The following is a 22,972-nucleotide window of genomic DNA, read 5'->3' as shown; positions in this document are numbered from 1 at the left end:
GCCCCTGGACATTGACTTTTTATAGAAAGAAACCCAAAGGACTACAACAGAGGAGTTGAGTTAACAAGCTGAGTTAGAAGTAGACAAGCCTTTGCAGAGACTGCAGCTAAGCTTTCAACGGTCTCACCCCCTCGACTGGAACTTAACATCTTAATCCCTCGTGTTCACAGGAACTTAGTACAAAAAAGAGAGATACCAGTTCCTAAGAACAGGCTTTCAAATACTTTCTGGCACAAAACTTATTAGCAAACCAAGCATACATGTGGATCTGGGAATATAAATGAAAGATGCCCGAGAAAGATGGGGGCACTGGAATTACCAGGCAGATTTTAAAGCAACTCTGCTTAACAGAGAAGACATCAAAATTCCAGAGGAAATTGGAAAAGAATCTAGTGGAGGCATGCTGAGGTCTCCTTGCTATTTCTGAAGAGGAGGGAGGGCAGGGAGGACAGAGAGAAAAACAGGAGGAAAAGAGGAAAGAGGGGCAGGGAACAGTTTGAAATGTGGGGTATGTAGCACTGATGTATCCACTTGACAGGATTGCTTTACATGGAAAAGGAAATCAAAAGGGGCATTTTTATTATTATTTCCAGGCTGCTGGGGGCGGAGGGGGGGATAATGCTTGGTAGCAGCATCAATGAATGCCACTCACCATCCATTAGCCAGGCCTGTTCAGAAGAGCTCTAGTGTCTCTCTCCTTATCAGGATTTAGCTAGCATATGGCTGTGAGGAGTGTAATACTTACAGCTTATGAATGTCTTGAAAGTGTGACAGGCCCCCAGACCTTAGCACAACCAACACCATGTTAGAGGCATTCAGGCACTGTTCTGACCTAAGAACTTAGCACTTGCCAAACGAGAACAAAGGCCTAATCCATCAAAGTCTATAGTTCCAGAAAGTTGCTAAACCTACTCTGCTTGCTTTTCGGCTTTTGTAGTTCCTCTTCAGGCTGAGTGTCCTTGCTGAGGTGTGTCAACCCAAGATGTGGGGGTTTTTGTGTGTGTGTGCTTAAAAGTTCACCCTGAGAGAGGTTCAGCACTGCCCTTGGGTCCTGAATATCTAGTGTCGTCGCCTGCTGGCTAATAAAGACTTTCTATTGGCTTGAACCTGTGTCCAAGTGGTCTTCTCTGGTGACTACTCCACAACAAAAGGGCGCAATCTTCCTCCTCAAAAGAGCACAGCTGAAAAAAAAAACAAACCACAACTGATGGGGACGGGGAGAGGGATGGTGGCGCACACCTGCAATCCCATCACTGGGGAGGCAGAGGCAGGCAGATTTCCAAGAGTTCAAGGCCAGCCTGGTCTATAGAAGGGGTTCCAGGACAGCCAGGGCTACAAAGAAAAAGCTTGTCTCAAAAAAAAAATAAATAAATAAATAAAAAAGCATGACTGTCCCTCCTAAGGAGCTAGACCCTGACTAATGAAGTAAAAAAGATGGTACTTAGTTCCAAATGTCAGTGTTTGATGTGGAAGCACATGAGACCCTATCAGGTCCAGCATCTCCCTAGATGCCCTTCATAATCACTACCAATGGAAAACAGTGTCAGGAAGACTGGCTGACCTGGGAAATCAGTCACTGCCCTGTTTGGCTGCTGCCTGCAGACCCAGCCTATTCTCTGCCTCTTTCTCCTCATTCACCACGATTACTTACACAGGCCTCTTTGGAATACCAAGGGGCTTTGTGGGGGCTCTAGTTTGCTGTTCTTCCTACAGGACATACTTACCCTCGCTCCACTCATCTTCCCAGGACTGGGTACTATGAGCCCTTCAGGCTTAGCACCAACTGATACCTATCAGAAAAACTTCTCTTGACTACACACTGAGACAGATTTGGTTGTCTACATCTTCCATGGGCTTTTCTTTTCTTTCTTCCTTCCTTCCTTCCTTCCTTTCTTTCTTTCTTTCTTTCTTTCTTTCTTCCTTTCTTCTTTTTTTTACCCCCCCCCCCCCCCCCCCCCCCCCCCCCCCCCGCGTCAGGGTTCCTCTGTGTAGCCCTGGCTGTCTTGGCAGTCCTAGAACTCACTCTGTAGCCCAGGCTGGCCTCGAACTCACAGAGATCTGCCTGCCTCTGCCTCTGAGTGCTGGGATCAAAGGCGTGCGCCATGACTGCCAGGCTCCAGGCGTCTTTTCAATCACTGCATCTAGCTACTTCTTTATAATACTTAATCACAACGTGCAATTGTTTGTCTTACAACAGTTCCACCAGATTTGAAGCTTGCCTGTGAAGGTAGGGCCATGTCACGTCAGCTTATCAGCATTCATCCAGTGTCCACAACAGTAGCTAGCACATTGAAAACAATCATTGCACAGGCTGAGTGAGTTATCAAACGTTAGGAGAACTTCCTACTGAAGGGGTTAAGCGGCAGCACTCGTGGCTGGCTGCGGCCCATGGCGGTCGGGGCAGCGGAAGAGAGAGCTGCATGCTGCGGTGGCGGAAGAATCATTAGTCATGACTACCTTTATAGAGCTTTATTAGGAGGAAGGGGAGAGAGAAAGAGACAGAGAGAGACACAGAGACAGAGAGACAGAAAGACTGCGTGGAGGGAAAGTGCAGAGGGAACACAGAAAGAAGGCCCGTGGGAGGGCACGCCCGCTTATTAGGCTGGGACACCATTGCTGGCTGGGACATCATTGCAGGCTGATGACATAATAAGGAAAGAATCCTTACACTTACACTTCAGTTGGCTCTCCAATTCCCAGGATCACAGAAGCTCACCTTGGACGTAGGGTCCCATCTCTGGGTGCTCCCTGACCCTCAAGCCATAGGACTTATTTTGATTGGATCGCTTCAAAAGATCTCTCACCCGTTCATTGTAGATTTCTAGGAAGCTGGAGACACAGAAAAAGACAAGACAGTTAGATTCTGAAGAAAGAAGGAAAAACACCAAGTTGAGAATCAAAAGGTCCAGGATTCCTGTTCTGGCTCTGATAACCTTAAGACCTCAATCAAGCCAAGAGTCCCCCTTAAGTGTCTTTCTATAAGTACACAGCAAGGCTTTGCCCATTGGCTACCATTATTTCCTCATTTCTAACACCAGTGCCAACTTGAGATCAGCCTTCAATGGGCTGTTTTAACATAATCTGAATGACATTCAACGTGACTCTTCTATTGCTCTGTGTTTTATCTTATAATATTTATATGGTGGGGGATGCACATGTAAATGCTGGTGCCCTCAGAGGCCAGAATGAGTCAGATCCCCTGGACTAGATCTACAGGCAGTTATGAAACATCAAACATGAATGCTGGAAGTCAAACTCGGGTCCTCTGCAAAAGCAGTATGCACTTATGGTGATTTGAATGAGGAATGTCCCCCATAGTCTCAGGCATTTAAATACTTAGTCTCTAGTGGCACTATTTGGGGGAGATTTGGTAGTGGTGGTGGTTTGAATCAGAATGGCCCCCATACACCATTGGCTCATATTCTTCAAAGTTTCATCCTTAGTTGGTGGAATTATTTCTTGAAGGATTACAAGGCATAGCCTTGTTGGAGGAAAAGTGCCAGTGGGGGGAGGCTGGGAGGTTTAAAAAGCCCACACTACATCCCCAGTTAGCTCTCTCTCTCTCTGCCTAACATTTGTGGGCCAAGATGTAAGCTCTCAGGCATTGCTCTCACCATGCTCCCTGCCATGGTGGTCATGGCCTCCAACCCTCTGGAACCATGAATGGCACATTAAATGCTTCCTTTTGTTAGGTACTTCAGTCACAGTGTCTTATCACAACAATTGAAAAGTAAGACAGTGAGGGCAGGATTTGAGATTGAAATCCTGCTGACATTTCCCATTAGTTCTTTCTGCTTCATGCTTATGGTTCAAGAGCTCTCAGCTTTCAGGTCCTGCTTTCATTGCCTTGAGGTACCCACCATTACGGATACTAACCCCGTGGAACCATAAGTCCAAATAAACTCTTCCTTATATAAGTTGCCTTGGTCTTGGTGTTTTATCACAGCAGCAGGAAAGTAACTAAGACAGCACTCTTAACCGCTGAACAATTTCTCCAGTCCTTGTTTATTTTTTAAGATGGGGTCTACTGTAGCCCAGGCTTGCCTCAAACTCATTATGTAGCCAGTGCCTCAAACCCCTGATCTCCTGCCTTCATTTCCCATGTATTAGGATTTTTTGCTATGTTCCATGAGACATCTCAAGGGCCACTGCTGAGCAACAGGGGAATTAATGTGAAGGTCCCACCCCCGATATAACCTGGACAACTCTGATCTATTTTACTCACCGAGGCTGTGAACAAGATGTTATACTTTCTAGAGATATATTTCATTCTTTTTTAAAAAGTTACAATTCTTAGCTGAAACTAGTAATGATTATATGTAACAGGAAGTGAAGGCGAGGAGGTGAGAAAGGAAGAATACAGGTTTAAAGAAAAACTAGTAAGTCAGGTGGTGTTGGTGCACGCCTTTCATCCCAACACTCTGGAGGCAGAAGCAAGCTGATCTCTGTGAGTATGAGGCCAGCCTGGTCTACAAAGCAAATTCCAGGGCAGCCAATGCTACATAAAGAGACCCTGTCTCAAAAAAAAAAAAAAAAAAAAAAGGAAAAAAGAAAACCAGTAATCATATATCATATATCAACGTTTTTCACTGCAGTTTGATTAAAACCTTTATTTGGTCAGGCCATGGAGGATCATTCCTACAACCATAACACTTGAGAGGGTAAAAACATCAGGATTGAGAGTCTGAGGCTAGCCTGGGTTACATAGCACGATACTTTCCAAAAAACACATCTTGGATCCAGCACTGATCTGAGAGGTAGGTGTGGAATCTATAGTCCTACAGAACAAGCCAATGAGGGTTAGGAGGGGAAATCCCAAAAGCAAGAATGAAACTACAGGAAGTAAAGGAGGGGAAACAGTGGCCCTGGAGAAGAACCAGATGGTCTAGTCCAAGGGAAGGGAATTACAGTTTCCACAGCTAAAAGGATTAACTATGTTTCCCATTTCCCTGTACTGTTGGATATATCCCTGTGGATTTTCTCCATCCCTCTGATGACTCTAGAAAAAAGAAAAAAACTGAAAACATGAGATCTGGAGTGGAAATAGGATAGTTAGGGGTCGGGAGCTCAAGTTCTTACCTTACTTTTACACTACAGGAAGAAGGCAGTGAGGCACAGTTATTCTCCCTGATGAAGAGACTCTGCACAAAATCAGAGGGTCAGATTTCACTGAAGGGAGCTAACACAGGAAACTTACTTTGGGAATACATGATCAAAAGAGAGTCTGTACCTCACATATCCGTGGGGTCAGCCCAACCGAGGCCTGGATGATAGAAAAAAGAAAACATTACTGCTTACTCTGGGCAAGGCCCACCTGCCCTTCTCTTACCCCCAGACACCCAGAAACCTGGAAGCCCCTGAAGCACAGAAGATGGGTATGTGGGCTCTTTGTGCTAGCTAGCCTCTATAGAAGGATGTAGGCGACTACAGGCTGGCACTCTCAAAAGACATTGACAAAAGAAGTGCACAGATAAGAGAAGCTGGCAAACCAGACATGTGCTTTCCTGCAACCAATTTTATCATTCTTGGATAAATTCACCACTAATGTGGTCCCTTCTAGACCCCTAGATACAGGAGGACACACGAACACCCTCTGTAAAACTGTGCAAAAATCCAAAGAAGCAGATACTTTCTCTATTTCCTATCCAAAGGTTTAAGCTTTTATCCCCCTTGGTTTTTTTTTTTTTTTTTTTTAATTTCAAATATCTGAAACCACACTAACCATAGACAAAGGAAACAATGAGTTGTACCCAGAGAAGTGGGCTATTCTTTCAGATTGTTCCTATACAATATTATTTGTCAACCACTGCCCATGTCATATTACTAGCACACTTCTACATCTAAAAAAAAAAAAAGGGTATTTTTAAGGAATGCTATCCACTTAATTTTATTGTTGCTGTTGTTTGTTTTGAGACAGAGTCTCAGTGTGTATCCCAGGCTGGCCTAGAACTCATAAAGAACTGCCTGCCTCTACCTCCCAAGTGCTGGGATTAAAGGCGTGTGCCACCACACCAGGCATTATGCCCTCAATTTTCTGTGATTGCGTTACACTCTCTCTATTTTTTAAGCCCCCAGCCCAGCTATGTCTCTTGCTTTCTTCTAACACACATAGCTTTTGAAGCTGGACACACGTATTCTTATCTCTGCATAGCACTAAGATTCAGTCTAGGTTTATCCCCAATAAAAGTGTAAAGATTTAAGTTATGAACCTGGAAATAATATGTATATCTAGTAGGACCAACAAGGACTCTTTGTCAAAGGGAATCATGAAATTCTAGTTTTTCAAAGTTTCACAAAGAGAGACTAATTATACAAACTTTGCCATTCAGTTAAAGCAGTGAAATGCCATTGTTAAGTATAGATGAGAGTCATTAATCTCATTAATGTTGATTATGGAGGTCATGCTCCATATCACAGTGGTAAGGACAATGTAAGATTCAGGTTTGCTGTGACATTAGGAAGATAGTTCACTCCAGTGCTAATACTCACTGGAGTCCCCAGCATGGTATATGTCTTCCCAGAGCCTGTCTGCCCATAGGCAAAAAGGCATATGTTGTAACCTTTGGCAGCTCCAGACAGTACTTCAGTTCCCAAGTCCTGGAACACCTGTAACAACAAAAGTAGAGAGTTTGTCATTGGTCCATCTTCCCATAGCACATTTAAAAATATTTTAAATCTAAAAAAATATAAAATATTGGGGCTAGAGAGATGGCTCAGTGGTTAAAAGCATTGGCTGCTCTTCTAGAGGACCTGGGGTTCAATTTCCAGCACCCACATGGCAGCTCACACCTGATTTAATTATTCATAAGAATCAGTTCAGCTTCACAAAAAAAAAAAAAAAGATTTTAAGGGAAAATTCAGTAAGTCAATTGCTCAAATATTTTTTTTTTTTTTTTTTTTTAATTTATTTTGCAATACAATTCAGTTCTACATATCAGTCACGGATTCCCTTGTTCTCCCCCCTCCCGTCCCCCCTCACCTTCCCCCCAACGCCCCCCCCCATTCCCATCTCCTCCAGGGCAAAGCCTTCCCCACAGACTGAGGTCAACCTGGTAGACTCAGTCCAGGTAGGTCTAGTCCCCTCCTCCCAGGCCGAGGCAAACAATCCTGCATAGGCCCCAGGTTTCAAACAGCCAACTCATGCAATGAGCACAAGATCTGGTCCCACTGCCTGGATGCCTCCCAAACAGATCAAGCCAATCAACTGTCTCACCCATTCGGAGGGCCTGATCCAGTGTGGACCCCTCAGCCATTGGTTCATAGTTCATGTGTTTCCATTCATTTGGCTATTTGTCCCTGTGCTTTATCCAACCTTGGTCTCAACAATTCTCGCTCATATAAACCCTCCTCATTCTCGTTAATTGGACTCCCAGAGATCCACCCAGGGCCTAGTCATGGATCTCTGCATCCAGATCCCTCAGTAGTTGGATGAGGTTTCTAGCACAACAATTAGGGTGTTTGGCCATCCCATCACCAGAGTAGGTCAGTTCGGGCTGTCTCTCGACCATTGCCAGCAGTCTGTTGTGTGGGTATCTTTGTGGATTTCTGTGGGCCTCTCTAGCACTTTGCTTCTTCCTGTTCTCATGTGGTCTTCATTTACCATGGTCTCCTATTCCTTGTTCTCCCTCTCTGTTGTTGATCCAGCTGGGATCTCCCGCTCCCCCAAGCTCTCTTTCCCTCGACCCTCGCCTTTCATTACCCCCACTCATGTCCAGGCTGTTCATGTAGATCTCATTCCATTTCTCTGTCATTGGGCGATCCCTGTGTCTTTCTTGGGGTCCTGTTTTCCGGGTAGCCTCCCTGGTGATGTGAGTAGCAGACAATTCATCCTTGTTTCATGTCTAGTATCCTGCTATGAGTGAGTACATACCATGTTTGTCTTTCTGAGTCTGGGTTACCTCACTCAGGATGATTTTTTCTAGATCCATCCATTTGTCTGCAAACCTCATGATGCCATTGTTTTTTTCTGCTGAGTAGTGCTCAAATATTTTTAAATACCTACTATATACTAGCCTAGATTTTTTTAAAAAGTATGTTTCCTAGTCTTCTTTTAAAAGGATTTATTTTTCATTATCTTAGTGTATGTACATGTAATGTGTAGAGTATGTGCACACATGTGTGAGTGCCTGGCGATATCAGTAGAGGGCACAAGAGCCCATGGAACATAAACTACAGGCAGCTGTGAGCTACTTGGCATGGGTACTAAGAACCAAACTCGGGTCATCTGAAAGAGCTGAGCAGTATTTCAGCCTCAGTGTCTAACACAAAAGAATCTGAGACAGAACGAAGATAAAAAGTCAAAAACCGCCGGGCGGTGGTGGCGCACGCCTTTAATCCCAGCACTCGGGAGGCAGAGGCTGGCGAATCTCTGTGAGTTCGAGGCCAGCCTGGTCTACAAAGCGAGTTCCAGGAAAGGCGCAAAGCTACACAGAGAAACCCTGTCTCAAAAAACCAAAAAAAAAAAAAAAAAAAAAAAAAGTCAAAAACCAAGATAAAAAGTCAAAAACATACTCTTCCTCATACACAGAGAAATGCTTACTATGGCTAATGGGGTGGTTACAGTCAAACCCTGCTCAAGGAGGTAAATTCAAGGTCTGAAGACCCCACAGGACCAGGTTTTGCGACTAATTTAGAAACCACTAGCAATCCTCATGTGGAAACTGGACTTTAGGTTTCTAGGTTTCCTGAAATTTCAACTGAACTCTGCCAGGCAGCATCCAAACACTCTTGGCCACTGATGTTGGTCTTGGTGGGAAGCAGAACCCAGTTCTCTACCTCAGAACCCTCTTCACTTGCTGGCAGCTGGAACAATGATACAGGAAAGGAGGCCGCCACAGGTCGACAATCCCATGCGACTCTCCAAAGACAGACACGAAAGCAGAGCAGCAGCTGACAAACTCTCAGGGGTACCAAGCACAGTGGCAGAAGTGTCACCTGTGGTGCTCATGCCAGTCTATTCTGTGTGGTGCCACCTGTGATTCCTGCCGCCTAGGGGGTCCCACTGCTTTCCTGATTATTTTTTCAACTTCCCTTTCAATTCTGTGAATCATCTGGTATGGTTCCAAACTGTAGACCTACAGGTCTTGTCTTGTATGTCAAAGTTGGGGGGATCTTAGGCAAGTCATTTGCATTTTGTAAGCTCTAGTTTCTCTAGCTGTAAGATGGATATCATACAGACTGCCATAGCGACTGATGTCACACATGAAACTGGGGGCGACCAGGTAAAGACAGGACCTAAGTCAAGACTACATTGTTTCGTATTCTAACAGCTATACTTAGGCTTCTTGGCAGTGAGCTGTTTGCTTTTGTTTGCTTTTTAATGCTTCCATGGTCCAGGCAAAAGGCCAAAAGAACCCAGGGTGTAGTAAAAGACTTGAGCTCTGCTCAAGAGAGATCCTTCTTGTGATCTCTCTTGCAGCTCTCTCTAGTCACAATAACTTCATGTTAACAAAGATTAAAAACTGGGTGAGGTCTTGCTTGCCTCCTAAAGTCTAACCAGTGAAATTCCTTGAGTCTGAAGAGGCAGTACGTTTTGCTGCATTTTAGAATGGATGAGTTGACTACCATTCATTCACTATTTGAAAAATCCTCCACAGAACTCCAAGTTCCTGGGGAAGGAGGTGGGAACAGAGGTGGAGACAACAAAGAGTCACATCTTAAATCTAAACTTTATTTCTGCCCTGTTGCAGGAAATTTGTTCATACTACCACTCCGCAACAAAGAGTCACATCTTAAATCTAAACTTTATTTCTGCCCTGTTGCAGGAAATTTGTTCATACTACCACTCCGCTGGGGCAATAAAGTTTACCTTGGGTCAGAGGGTGGAATTAGCTACTAGCTAACCAAAATTAGCCATAGAGGTTTTGGAGGACTGAAGACATAGAGAGAGACCACGGGAAGTAGTAGAGTGGCTTAGAAAGATGCATGCTTTTTGGATCGAGGATGGAAACAGAGAGGTCGTCACAGGTCCTGTTGCTTTTCTGATCAGTCAGGTTTTAACTCCATATCTGACTCCTGAGTTTTTATTAATAATAGAATAATTTAGATAATTGTTACACTGTCCACAGTTTGTGATCAGCTGAGCAGAGTAAAGGGAGAGAGAAAAACTAAAGAGTGTTATTTTGTCTATGTCTTTATCCAAACGCAAATAACCGCCTGAGTGTTCTCTGAAGGAATCTTTGAAGAAAGCACTTTGCCAATGAAAAAAGAATTATCAACAGGTATCTGGGTTCCAGCCAAAAATAGTGGAGACTTTAAGATGCAATTCCACTCCTCGAGAGCTGCTAGGCTTAGCTCATCCAAAGATCCTGGAAAACCCACAACCTTAGAAAGAGGAAAACAGGCGGATAAAAATTGTTCCACTCCACCCAGGTTAACACAATGAAACAGAAAAACAGCTCACTATGACACAGTCTACAGGTTAAATAAGTCACTGAACAGCAGACTCCAACTCAGGAGAGAGATTTGACTTCCTTTATTTATTTTTTAAGAGTTTAAGTGATAGAAGGTGTATAGTGCACACTAACTGTAGACTTTTCTCTCTTCTCTCTTCTCTCTCTCTCTCTCTCTCTCTCTCTCTCTCTCTCTCTCTCTCTCTCTCTCTCTCTCTCTCTCGTTTCTCAAAACAGGGTTTCTCTGTGTAACAGTCCTGGCTAGAACTCTAGACCAGGCTGGCCTCAAACTCTCAGATCTTGCCTGCCTCTGCCTCCCGAGTGCTGGAACTAAAAACGTTAATCCCAGCACTCGGGAGGCAGAGGCAGGCAGATCTCTGTGAGGCTGAGGCAAGCCTGGTCTACAGAGTGAATTCCAGAACCACCAGGGCTGTTACACAGAGAATCCCTGTCCAAAAAACAGAAACAAACAAAACAAAACAAAAAAAACCATATGGTTCCTGGATAGTTTTATTTTAACACAAGCTGGAGTCATTTGGAAAGAGGGACTGAAAACAATGCCTCCATAGGAGTCGCCTGTAGGCAAGTCTATAGAATATTTTCTTAATCATTAATTGATGTAAAAGGGCCCAATCCATTGTGGGTTGTACCATCCCTGAGCTGGTGGTCCTGAGTACTGTAAGAAAGCAAACTGAGCAATCCATGAGGAGCAAGCCAGTAAGCAGTCAGCACCCCCCCCCATGGCCTCTGCCTCAGCTCCTGCCTCCAGGTTCCTGCCCTGCTTGAGTTCCTGTTCTGACTTCAGTCAGTGATGAATTGTTACCTGGAAGTGTAAGATGAAATAAGTCCTTTCCTCCCCAAGTTGATTTTTTTTTTTTTTTTTTTTTTTGGTTTTTCAAGACAGGGTTTCTCTGTGTAGCTTTGCGCCTTTTCCTGGAACTCACTTGGTAGCCCAGGCTGGCCTCGAACTCACAGAGATCCGCCTGGCTCTGCCTCCCGAGTGCTGGGATTAAAGGCGTGCGCCACCACCGCCCGGCCCCAAGTTGATTTTTATCAATGGTGTTTTATCAAAGCAATAGAAACTCTGAGACAATTCCAATTCAGGATGAGAAAGTATTCAAAATAAGTATTAAATACTAATTTCAAATGTTGCAACCAGAAACTTTCTAGTAAAGAACTAAGAGGGATGATGTCTCAAGTCTGAAAAAGTTAGGCTTTAGTGGGAGTCCTTTTCTTTAAAAATTAACTCTATTTGGTAGCAAGAACCTTTAATCCAGAAAGTGATTCTAGACTACTGCTGGCGCTGAATCATATGATTTCAATGATGCCATTAGTTACTCAGAGAACTCTTAAGTGTCGCCGAACTGTACTCCTACTGCCCATCACAGAGCTGGTGAGATGGAGATGAGAGAACATATGCACACACTGGCCCACATCTCACTGTGGTATAAAGAGCAGAGTTCAGAGCCCTTGTTTAGAGAGAGAATAGTCACGGGGATCTGTAACTCAGTGGGCCTCAGCTGGAAAGAACAATTAAACTCTTCCTCCAGACAGCTGCACTGAGAGTTAATAGGCAAAATCCCGACTTTGAGATTTCTGTGTTTAAAAGCTGGCTCTCTGGCCAAATACCCTGAACTCAGTTTCCTCATGTGTGAAATGAAGACAATACTCCCAGTTCAGGGGCTGGAGACAGGTCACTGGTAGAGTACCTTGCCTATCAAATTCCAGAACTCAAAAAAAAAAAAAATCTAATTGTTCCTAACATAGGGTTAACAGACTTCAAATGTCTCTGTCCCTCTGAGCAGATTTCTCCACAGGAAGCAGGCATCAGCCTGTATCTGACTTTGGCAGATGAATAAAGATTTCCTGTTTGTCTGGTGTTCAGATTAGGCTATGCCCTACATTAAGTTACTCCATATTGTACAAAAGGATGGATTTTCTGGTTGAGCACTGCCCTAGGAGACTCTGCAAGCCAGCTTTTGACTCTGTTTTGAGGGAGAAAGATGACAGCCCTTGGGTGAACCCAGAAACTGAACCATCTGTCAGCACCAGTCTGTCAGAACAGACTGATAAATGACTTACCCAGGAGCCACCCGATGCATTTATTGGGGAGAACTGAAACTGTGAGAGCACATGAGCATTTAAAAATCATATAAGGGAGCTGGGCAATGGTGACACATGCCCTTAATCCAGCACTCGGGAAGCAGAAGCAGGTGGATCTCTGAGTTCAAGGTCAGCCTGGTCTACAGAGTGAGTTTCAGGACAGCCAGGGCTATACAGAGAAACCCTGTCTTGAAAAACCAAAAACAACAACAACAAAAATTATGTAAGGGAAACTGAATCCAAGAACTTACTAGATATACCAGACCAAGGAAAGATTATGATTTCCTGGCCTGTAGCCCATAGAGTGTTGGACACCTAACACTATAATGGCATGGTCCCTTACCAACCTATCTTTTGATACCTAGTATGTGTGTCATGGACTGAGAATCCCCAACTCGACTTGGTGCCCTGCTGTAGACACAGCCTACTCAATTGCCTGCTCATCCACCTATTTGCCTGTGTTTGCCTAGATGGACCCGGACCTGGACCCGGACCTGCCGCGCCCTTTTCCTGCTCTGTTTCCTGTTCTGGGTTTGTTTCCTTTCATATCTAAGCTATAGTATTACAGAGACTATCAGTGAGCCCTAAATGTGGTCTGAAGATCACAGGGCACTAATACAGTCATTTCTTTCTCAATTTTGAAGGCTGCATTGTGGCTATATCACAGAAAGTCCTCTTACAGGAAATATACACTCAAGTATTAGGGGCAACTTTCAAATAGTTCAGGGGGGAAAATCTTTAAATGTACTATCTTCCTTTTAAGTTTATAAATGCCTCAAAAATTCTTTTTTAATAACAGGGCTGGGAGTATAGCTCGGAGGTAGGGTGCTTGCCTAGCATGTACAAGACACTGGATCCAATCTCCTAAAAAGGTATGAAGAAAGTAACCAGAAACCACACCACATTTGGGCTAAGTCTGGGTCACATGGCTATCAGTGTTACCACTCTCTATGTGACTTTCTAGTGTCAACTACATTCTGTGTTTCTTTTTTCATCATCGGTAAAGAAAGGATGATGAGAATAAAAACCTCAAAGTTTACTTTCAGAATCAAATGAAGTCAATTATGAGGAAATAATGCATGAAATGCTAATCAAGCATAAAGTATTTCACAATCATATCAAAACAGATGAATAGTGACAATGAGAAAATAAACATGATACTGGCATAAGAAATGTGCTGTGTGTGCTGGGAGGTGGTGGTGCACACCTTTAAACCCAGCATTCAGGAGGCAGAGGCAGGCAGATCTCTGAGCTCAAGGCCAGCCTTGTCTACAGAGCGAGTTCCAGGACAGCCAGGGCTACACAGAGAAAAGGAAGGAAGGAAGGAAGGAAGGAAGGAAGGAAGGAAGGAAGGAAGGAAGGAAGGAAGGAAAGGAAGGAAGGAAGGAAAGGAAGGAAGGAAAGGAAGGAAGGAAAGGAAGGAAGGAAAGGAAGGAAGGAAAGGAAGGAAGGAAAGGAAGGAAGGAAAGGAAGGAAGGAAAGGAAGGAAGGAAAGGAAGGAAGGAAAGGAAGGAAGGAAAGGAAGGAAGGAAAGGAAGGAAGGAAAGGAAGGAAGGAAAGGAAGGAGGAAGGAAGGAAAGGAAGGAAGGAAAGGAAGGAAGGAAAGGAAGGAAGGAAAGGAAGGAAGGAAAGGAAGGAAGGAAAGGAAGGAAGGAAAGGAAGGAAGGGAAGGAAGGAAAGGAAGGAAGGAAGGAAGGAAAGGAAGGAAAGGAAAGGAAGGAAGGAAAGGAAGGAAGGAAAGGAAGGAAGGAAGGAAGGAAGGAAGGAAGGAAGGAAGGAAGGAAAGGAAAGGAAGGAAGGAAAGGAAGGAAGGAAAGGAAGGAAGGAAAGGAAGGAAGAAAAAAGGAAGGAGGAAGGAAGGAAAGGAAGGAAGGAAAGGAAGGAGGAAGGAAGGAAAGGAAGGAGGAAGGAAGGAAAGGAAGGAAGGAAAGGAAGGAGGAAGGAAGGAAAGGAAGGAGGAAGGAAGGAAAGGAAGGAAGGAAAGGAAGGAAGGAAAGGAAGGAAGGAAAGGAAGGAAGGAAGGAAGGAAGGGAAGGAAGGAAGGAAGGAAGGAAGGAAGGAAGGAAGGAAGGAAGGAAGGAAGGAAGGGGAAAGAAATGCCCAATGTGCTGTGCACTGCATCACCACGGCATGAGTTAGACCAGGTGATGCTCAAACTAGAATCATTCTCCAGAACTTCATTAAAAACACTACTTAGAAGAGGAAGAGAAAACCACAAGGGACAGTGCAGCAACCTGGACCAGCAGCTGGGAAAGCTGACCACCCTGAGCTCACAAGGACAGGAGAGAAAGGAATCACCAAAACCTCAGAGGAGGTAGGCAGATGGGATGCCAGCTTAAAGATTACAGCCTGGGCCAATCCCATAGCAGGAAACTGCGCGCCCCCCCATCTCCTGCTAGGGATCTCATCAGTTGGACCCCAACCTCAAGCCAGAGGGGGAAGGAACCCACTGATCAGTCTGATAGTCTGGGCACCCCCTGGGGCACTGAGTGAGGTGGGAAAGGGTCAAGAGTTGACATGGGGGAGCAAAATGAAGGTACTAGAGGAGGTGAAGAAGGCTGCTGGGGAACCACAGGAAGACGGCCTGGAAAAGGTATACACAGACTGGATTGGAAATGTCCCGAGGGCCTGTATGTGACTGGCTTGGTCCCCTAGGGGGCAGCCTAGGGGAGGTCTTAGGGTTGCTACAGGAGTGCCCTGTAAGAAGACTGAGGACTCTGGCCCCTTCTTCATTCTCTCTTCACCTGACCTGAGCAACAAACACCTCTTTCTCTCTTTTTGCTTCCCAGCAATTCTGCGCTGCCTCATCTTCCCATGTGACGTGCCTTACCACAGACCTTCAATAGGGCTAAGTGAGCGTGAACTGCAACTTCTGCCCCAAAGAAACCCTTTCTTGCCATGAGCTGATCATCTCGGTATTCGCTACAGCAATGGGAAAATGACTCAGGAGAAACCTGAACGGGGCCTTGAAACTCGAGTAGATAGTGTAACGGAAGATACCTAAGCTGTATGAACAACTGCTGGGAGGGAACTGGATGGAACTTGGAAAAACCAAATACACCAGGAAACAGGACTCAAATGCTAGTGCAAGGTAAGAATCATGCTCATTTTCTCTCACTTAGTGCACTGCATTCTTTAGATGACAGGCAATCACAACCCAGCCAGAAAACCATCAATAATATAGGACAATTAGACGGTACAGAAATGAAGAAATCACTGATAACCCTTCAACCACAGACAAATAAAAACTGAAACTGTGAATGACCCAAAATGCAATGAAAACAACAACCTATGTGACCACAGTAAATTATGGCTTTGTATACTCTAATTACAGAGAAACCTAATGTGCTTTAACCTATAGTTTTATTACCAAGTTAAGGGAAATGGGGTGGAGAATAAGTAGAATTTAATTAATAAACAAACTTTTACATCCACACAAGGAAATTTTTTTTCACACAAGTAAACTTTGGAAATAAAGAAAATTTTGATCTGTGCAACAACATGGATGAACCTTGAATATTAAGTGGAGAAAAATACTTTTTTTCTTTTTTCTTTATCTTTTATTTATTTATTTTTTTGTTTTTCAAGACAGGTTTTCTCTGTGTGGTTTTTGGTACCTGTCCTGGATCTCATTCTGTAGCCCAGGCTGGCCTCGAACTCACAGAGATTCGCCTGCCTCTGCCTCCTCAAATGCTGGGATTAAAGGTGTGGGCCACTCCTGCTGCTCGGCCACCCTTGCTGCTCGGCCATCTCAGATTTTAGCATGCATCTCAACCACCCAGACAATATTAAAAGAAAGTTGGTAACATAGAGGGAGAGGGAGATAGGAGAGAGAGATAAGTAATGCTAAGGATGTCTGAAAAAGCCAAAGAGAACCACATTATTTTATGAGTTTATCTTAAAATATTAAAGTATCATATGTATGTATGAGCACATGTACACATATGTAGTTTAAACGGAGTTACGCCATACCAGGTGATACCACTCCTTTTGACCACACAGTTATCTTCTGAAGAAACATGTTCATAATATATCAGTTGAGCCAGATGGGAGTTGTGAACAAAGGCCAGCTCTATAGAGAGATCTGGGCCATAGTCTTAGTGCTTCCAAAACCTTCCTCAGCACAGTATTTATGTAGGCACAGTCACATCACAGCTGGGGAGAAAGGAAAAACAAAACAAGCACTCCCTTCTCAGCCTTTAGACTCTTTGTCCTGTCCTTCCCTTGTTCTCAAATGTAACTCCAGCCACTGCTCTCGTGAGGATAGCATGCAACAGAACAGCAGTCCTGGGAGTGGATCCCTGGGTCTAGGGATTCCCTGGGTTCACTATCACAAGAAAACCCTAGGCAAGCCCCTGAAGTACTAGCCTTACAAGGATACTCGCTTAAGGCTGAGGCTTCGATATGGCATCCATATGCAACACAGTGCACATAAAGGAATGCATAACTATGGACTGAATCCAGCATTCTCACAAAAATATGTGGAATAAAATTCTATTATGGCTGTTCTGTAGTTTTCCTTTAAGTCCTGCCTGAGTTACTTTGTACATGTTTGATCTTCATTCAGAAGCACATCACCAGGTCAGTGTCTTGCACACAGCACTGTTTTCAGTGTGCTCATAAGAGCTCCTTAGCGCTTTAATCCCAGCACTCGGGAGGCAGAGCCAAGCGGATCTCTGTGAGTTTGAGACCAGCCTGGGCTACAGAGTGAGTTCCAGAACTGGCACCAAAACAACACAGAGAAACCCTGTCTTGAAAAAAACAAAAACAAAAAAACAACAACAAAAAGCTCCTTAGCATTGTTTTTAATGGGTTTGGCCAAGAGCACCAAGAGGTAGTCAAGTAGGATCAAGCTGCTTCACATTGTTTGAGCTGAAAATACTTGCATGGAAGGAAACAGGGCTGGAGATATGGCTCAGTGGTACTCACAAGACAAGGCAAACGTGAAAACTAGAGTTTGGGTTCTCAGAACAAAAAAGCTGGGTGGGTGTGGTAGCCCACCTGTAATCCTAACATGTAGAAGGTGAAGTGAAGACAGGGACTCCCCAGCCAGACCAGGCAAAAAGTTGAATCCAGGTTCAGTGAGAGAGACTGTCTCAGCATGTAAGGCAGAGAGTGACTGAGGAAGACACTGGAGATCAACCTTGGGCGCGCACGCACACACACACACACACACACACACTTGCATGCCTTCACACCACACATACACATACACTGGGGAAGGAAAACAAGTCTAGATGAGTGCGCCTATGTGGAAAAAGTTTTCCGCCAATTCTGCTGCTAGGAACATATTTCCTGTTTTTAATCTGGTTTAGTCTGAAGGTCTCTCGAGGCCAATATTAGCGCTTGGAGATACAAGTGAACTGGTTGGATTCTTTATCGAGGCCAGCTGAAGTCCATCTCATTTCTAGGTTTAGTTTAAAAGATTAATTTTGTGATACCTGTGCAGCATCTGCCTCAGATGTCCCACTGGCAGGACAGCTTGCTGCCTCAAGCCACACTGCCCTCCTCCAGCCCTAAAGCTTTCGCAGGAGGAGCAGGCGGCACGTTAGTCACAAGACCTCAAACCACACTGGCCTCAAGCCACTCCTTCTGCTTCAGCCCTCAGACTTCAAGTCAATTCCAAACCACACAAAACTAACTCTAGCTTTACAAATGTTTCTGAACAAAGGGAGGCTGAGGCAGGAAGATCTCAATTCGAGGCCAGCCTGGGCCATACAGGAGGACTCTGTCTCCAAACAAAACCCAAAGCATCATATATTAAAAGTCTTCTAGATTCATTCTGGAGGACTTGCATTCATTCCCCTCTGATTTGAAACTAGACACCCCAAGGTACAGCACAGATGAACGAGAACCTACTTGGAAAGAGAAGTGCCAGGAATGCTGGGCTATACTGGGAAGAAAAGGAGCACAATGAGCTAGCAGGCCTGTAATCTCAGCACCCCGGAGGCTGAGACAGGAGGATAGCCAGCTGAAGGTTTATCAGGGTCACATAATGAGTTCCAGACCAGCCTTGGCCACACACGCAGGCCCACAAACTAAAAGAAAGGAAAGAAAGCAGCACAATACTACAGGGTTGCTGCACACATCCCAGTCACCTGTGGGGGCACCCCAGCTACACTTCAACACCTAGCCCCAGGTCAAAAAGGAACAAGTAACATTCTCATGTCACCTGTGGGAGCACCCCAGCTACACTTCAACACCTAGCCCCCAGGTCAAAAGGGAACAAGTAACATTCTCATGTCACCTGTGGGAGCACCCCAGCTACACTTCAACACCTAGCCCCCAGGTCAAAAGGGAATAAGGACATTCTCATGTCACCTGTGGGAGCACCCCAGCTACACTTCAACACCTAGCCCCCAGGTCAAAAGGGAACAAGTAACATTCTCAGGTGCTATTACAAGGTAGAAGCTATTGCCTGTATCTCACAGACTATTCAAGTCCACGAAAGTATTCAGGTAATTTAGAATAAACCATTCTGACTGCGTCATTGCATCCATAGACAAACACTTGCTCTGGTTACAGAACTAAAAGCAGGTGGTGGTCTCCATGTCTCAGAAAGACAGGTGTCACTAAGAAGGCCTGAATAACATGCCCTTCATTCCTGACCTTGGGTCTTTTCTACACTACTGTAAGACTTAACAGTCCAGTATCTTCTAATGGTCAGATAATTCGTATCAAACTTCAAATATCAGAGGGTAGCACACAGTCAGGAGATGGGGCAAGTTTATACAGCACTTAGTAGAATTTAGTATAAAAATCAAGACTTTGGAGGCAGCAGTCCTGCGTTTAATCTAGGTTTCACCCTTCAGTAGTGTGACCAGGGACAAGTTATCCCATCTGTAAACAGAGGCATTACTAACTCACTTTCCAGGACTGCTGTGAAGAACAAATGTCATACTAGAACCCAAAGACCCAGTCACTAGAACAGGGTAGGCCCTAAAAGGCGACAGTCCAGCCAACTGGGTGGCACGTACTTGTAATCCTAGCATGAGGATGGCAGAGGCAGGAACAAGTTTGAGGCCAGCCTGGTCTACACAGTCAGAGTCTATCTCAAAACAACATCACTTTAAGAAGCCAGGGATGATGGCACAAAACTATAATCCCAGCACTTGGAAGGTAGAGGCAGGAGTATTGATTCAACATCAGCCTTGTCCACACAGCAAGTTTGAGGCCAGTGTGAGTGAGCTACATGGGACCCTGTCTCCAAAACAAAAGTTCTATTTTCTCCCTAAGGAAGCAAGTTAGTTATAAAAACATTTCCAAAATTAACTCTGACTTTTCCAAACCCTGAAACCAAATCGCTAAACTCCATGGAACATTTCCAGATGCTTGAAGAGAAGGAAGAAGTTGTTTACTTTCTTAAAATCTCTGATGTGGACAGAAGGAAAAACCATACCAGCCTGAGACCATGACATGTCTGTGTTTAACATCACCACAAACGAGATGGATCAGTTTAACACTAGAGGAATAACAGCGAGGAATTAAGGGTTTCTATTCTTGTCAAACTCCATCTCAACAGAATCGCTGCCTCTCCCAGCTACATGGAAGCTGTATGAATCTTCCTCCTACGTCAACTCAGTGAGTATCCCTAGAAAGCACCTCTCTTGTACCTAAATGCCAAACTTCAGAAATAAGAGCTGAACAATGAAATGAGTGACAAGGAATAAGCTACTACTTCTAAGAAACGTGTAAGACAAACGCCTTTGAGCACATTCTTCTGCTTGCTTCTTCTGCCCTGAGGAACAGTTACTTAAGGGGCTGTGCAGAAACTGAGATAAATTTAGGGCTCATTCCACATCTGCCTAGATCAACTCCCTAGGGTTCTGCCTTTTACAGCTTCAAAATCCATGCTGGGTGCAGTGGCCCATGTCTTTAATCCTAGCTCTAGGGAAGCAGAGGCAAGTTGATCTCAATGAATTCAAGGCCAAGCTAGTCTACATATTGAGAGTTCCAGGCTAGCAAGGGCTACATAGTGAGACTTTGCTCAAAAAATAAAATAAATAAAAATAAAATAAAAATTTAGACTGAGTGATAACTAGACAAATGGTCACTATTGGGAGTTCAGTCTTGAGGGAAGAGGGGATATAAATACCCCCATATTCCCCTGCTTCATAGTTGAAAAATACTGTCCACTATGCCTTTCCTGCAGAAACAAGAGAGATTTCTATTGACATTTAATCAGCAGAACCAAGGGCCCTCCATGAAGCCCATGCATGATATACTGAGGCCAGCCTCCGCCAGATGACTCATACACCTATTCTGTTATAGGGCTAGATGGTATACAATGAATACTTCTTGACATTGTTGGCACAATACTGACATCTACAAAGTTGAGATCCCAAAACCGTGCAACTGAGTTACAGAAAATTGTCTGTCTGTCTGTCTGTCTCTCTCTCTCTCTGTCTCTCTGTCTCTGTCTCTGTCTCTCTCTCTCTCTCTCTCTCTCTCACACACACACACACACACACACACACACACACACAATACACACAATACATACACACACACACACACACACACACACACACACACACACACACACACACACCTCACAGTATTTTAATTAAGTTGACAAGTTTGCGTTGGGCTACATTCATAGCTATCATTGGCCTCATGTGGCCCACAGGCTCCTGGTTGAAAAAGGACAGAATGAAACTCAAGAGGGAACTTCCTTTTGGAAATCCAAGGAGCTGAGGTTAAATGTGTGTGTGTGTGTGTGTGTGTGTGTGTGTGTGTGTGTGTGTGTGTGTGTGTGTGTTGACTTTCAAGTCTTAGGCAAGAATGTCTCTTTCATTTTTGGAAGAAAATCTACAGATTTAGGTTCTATCTCATTACAAACAGAGAAATCACATTGTAAATCAGATTTTTAAAATGTTTTATTAGCATATATTAACTATACATAATGTGTTTCATTATGAAGTTTTCATATGGGTATATAATATATTTCAATTATATTCACCGCCGTTGATCTTTCTTGTCTTCTTCCTCTCACGCTAACTCCCTTCCACTCCCTCTTCCTTACTCCCCTCCTACTTTCATGTATCTCTTTTTGTTTTTTCAAGGGTTTCCTGGAACATGCACTTTATCAGTGGCTACACCACCGAAGACAATGTCTCTCCCTCCACTATCATTGTTAACTGCTTATAAATCCTCAAGTAAGGGTGAGGCCCCGTGAGCCCCTCCTACAACACAATTCTGGCAGACTCAATGTCATCCAGCTCTGTGCAAGTAATCACAGATCCTGTTGAGTGTAATAGTGCACAGCTATGCCATGCCTGGATGTTGGTATCCCAAACTCCTCAGCTTCTTTCTTCAGCTCTTAGACTCTTTCTGCCCATCTTCTATAACATGAACTAGATTTCTGACACTTTCTTCCCATCACTGAGAATAACAATTTACCCACCCTTCTCTGGTTTTTTTGAGACAGGCTCTGGCTGTCCTGGAAACAACTATGTAGATCAGGCTGGCCTCAATCTCACAAGAGATCCACCCACCTCTGCCTTCCAAATGCTGGGATTAAAGGCGTGCACTACCACCTGGTATATTTCTCCCTTGGAATGTCATCAAATGCTTGGTTAAAACATGTGTTACTTTCCGCATTGTGGGACTGAGGAAGATTGCTCAGTGGACAGAGTGCTTGCATGCAAGTGTGTGGACCACAGTCTGTATCCCCAGCACCTCTGTCTAAAAAAAAAAATGGTGGGAGCCAGCGGTGGTGATGCACACCTTTAATCCCAGCACTTAGGAGGCAGAGGTGGGCAGATCTCCGAGTTCGAGGCCAGCCTGGTCTACAGAGCAAGTACCAGTACAGCCAGGGCTGCTACACAGAGAAACCCTGTCTTGAAAAACCATACACACACACACACACACACACACACACACACACACACACACACACACACTAGATAGATAGAGATAGATAGATAGATAGATAGATAGACAGATAGACAGACAGACAGACATAAATAAATGAGGAGGGGGGCCTGGGTGAGTATAGTAACCACTTGTAATCTCAGCATTTGGGAAGCAGAAGTAGGAGAGTCCCTTGGGCAAGCTAGGTAGGTTGACTAGTTAGATTTGGTGAACTATGGTTTCAGAAGAGACCCAACCTCAATAAAACAAAATGGAGAACAATTGAAGTTACCTGAGTCAACTTCAGGCCTACATAAACATCCAACACACATAGAGACACACACATGCAAGCATAGAAGCATACCTACCTGCCCACACATGCATACATATCACACACAATACACAAGCAAAAAAAAATACAGTATTTACCACATTGTGATTATCTGTCTCCTCTAAAAGAGAAATACCAAATGTGATGCTGACTTAAGAGGAATGTTTGAAAAAAGAGGGCTAATCAAGCAAAACATAAAAACAAATTCTTTCTACTTTCATCTCTGTAGATCTCACAATTCTAAAGAGGCTATTTTTACTAGAAATGCATATACACTGCAAAACTGTATTGT

General features: G+C 44.2%; 1 protein-coding gene across 3 annotated transcripts in view; it reads right to left on the bottom strand.

The window, feature by feature from the left end:
- Positions 1-22,972, bottom strand: part of Stard9 (StAR related lipid transfer domain containing 9) — a 100,761-nt gene that overhangs the window by 56,756 nt on the left and 21,033 nt on the right. For 2 of the 3 annotated variants that reach the window (XM_052722454.1, XM_052722459.1), the window contains exons 4-7: positions 6,490-6,606; positions 5,231-5,263; positions 5,080-5,141; positions 2,717-2,829 (exon numbers count right to left, since the gene is read on the bottom strand). In XM_052722454.1, the coding sequence (XP_052578414.1) occupies positions 2,717-2,829; positions 5,080-5,141; positions 5,231-5,263; positions 6,490-6,606 (325 nt within the window). The remainder of the gene's footprint in view (positions 1-2,716; positions 2,830-5,079; positions 5,142-5,230; positions 5,264-6,489; positions 6,607-22,972) is intronic. The other variant, XM_052722455.1, reaches the window with a different exon arrangement.

This window comes from Peromyscus californicus, unplaced genomic scaffold (genome assembly GCF_007827085.1).
Source record: "Peromyscus californicus insignis strain IS unplaced genomic scaffold, ASM782708v3 Scaffold_7__1_contigs__length_154581171, whole genome shotgun sequence".
Classification (NCBI taxonomy): domain Eukaryota; kingdom Metazoa; phylum Chordata; class Mammalia; order Rodentia; family Cricetidae; genus Peromyscus; species Peromyscus californicus.
This window is presented reverse-complemented; position numbering and strand designations above follow the sequence as displayed.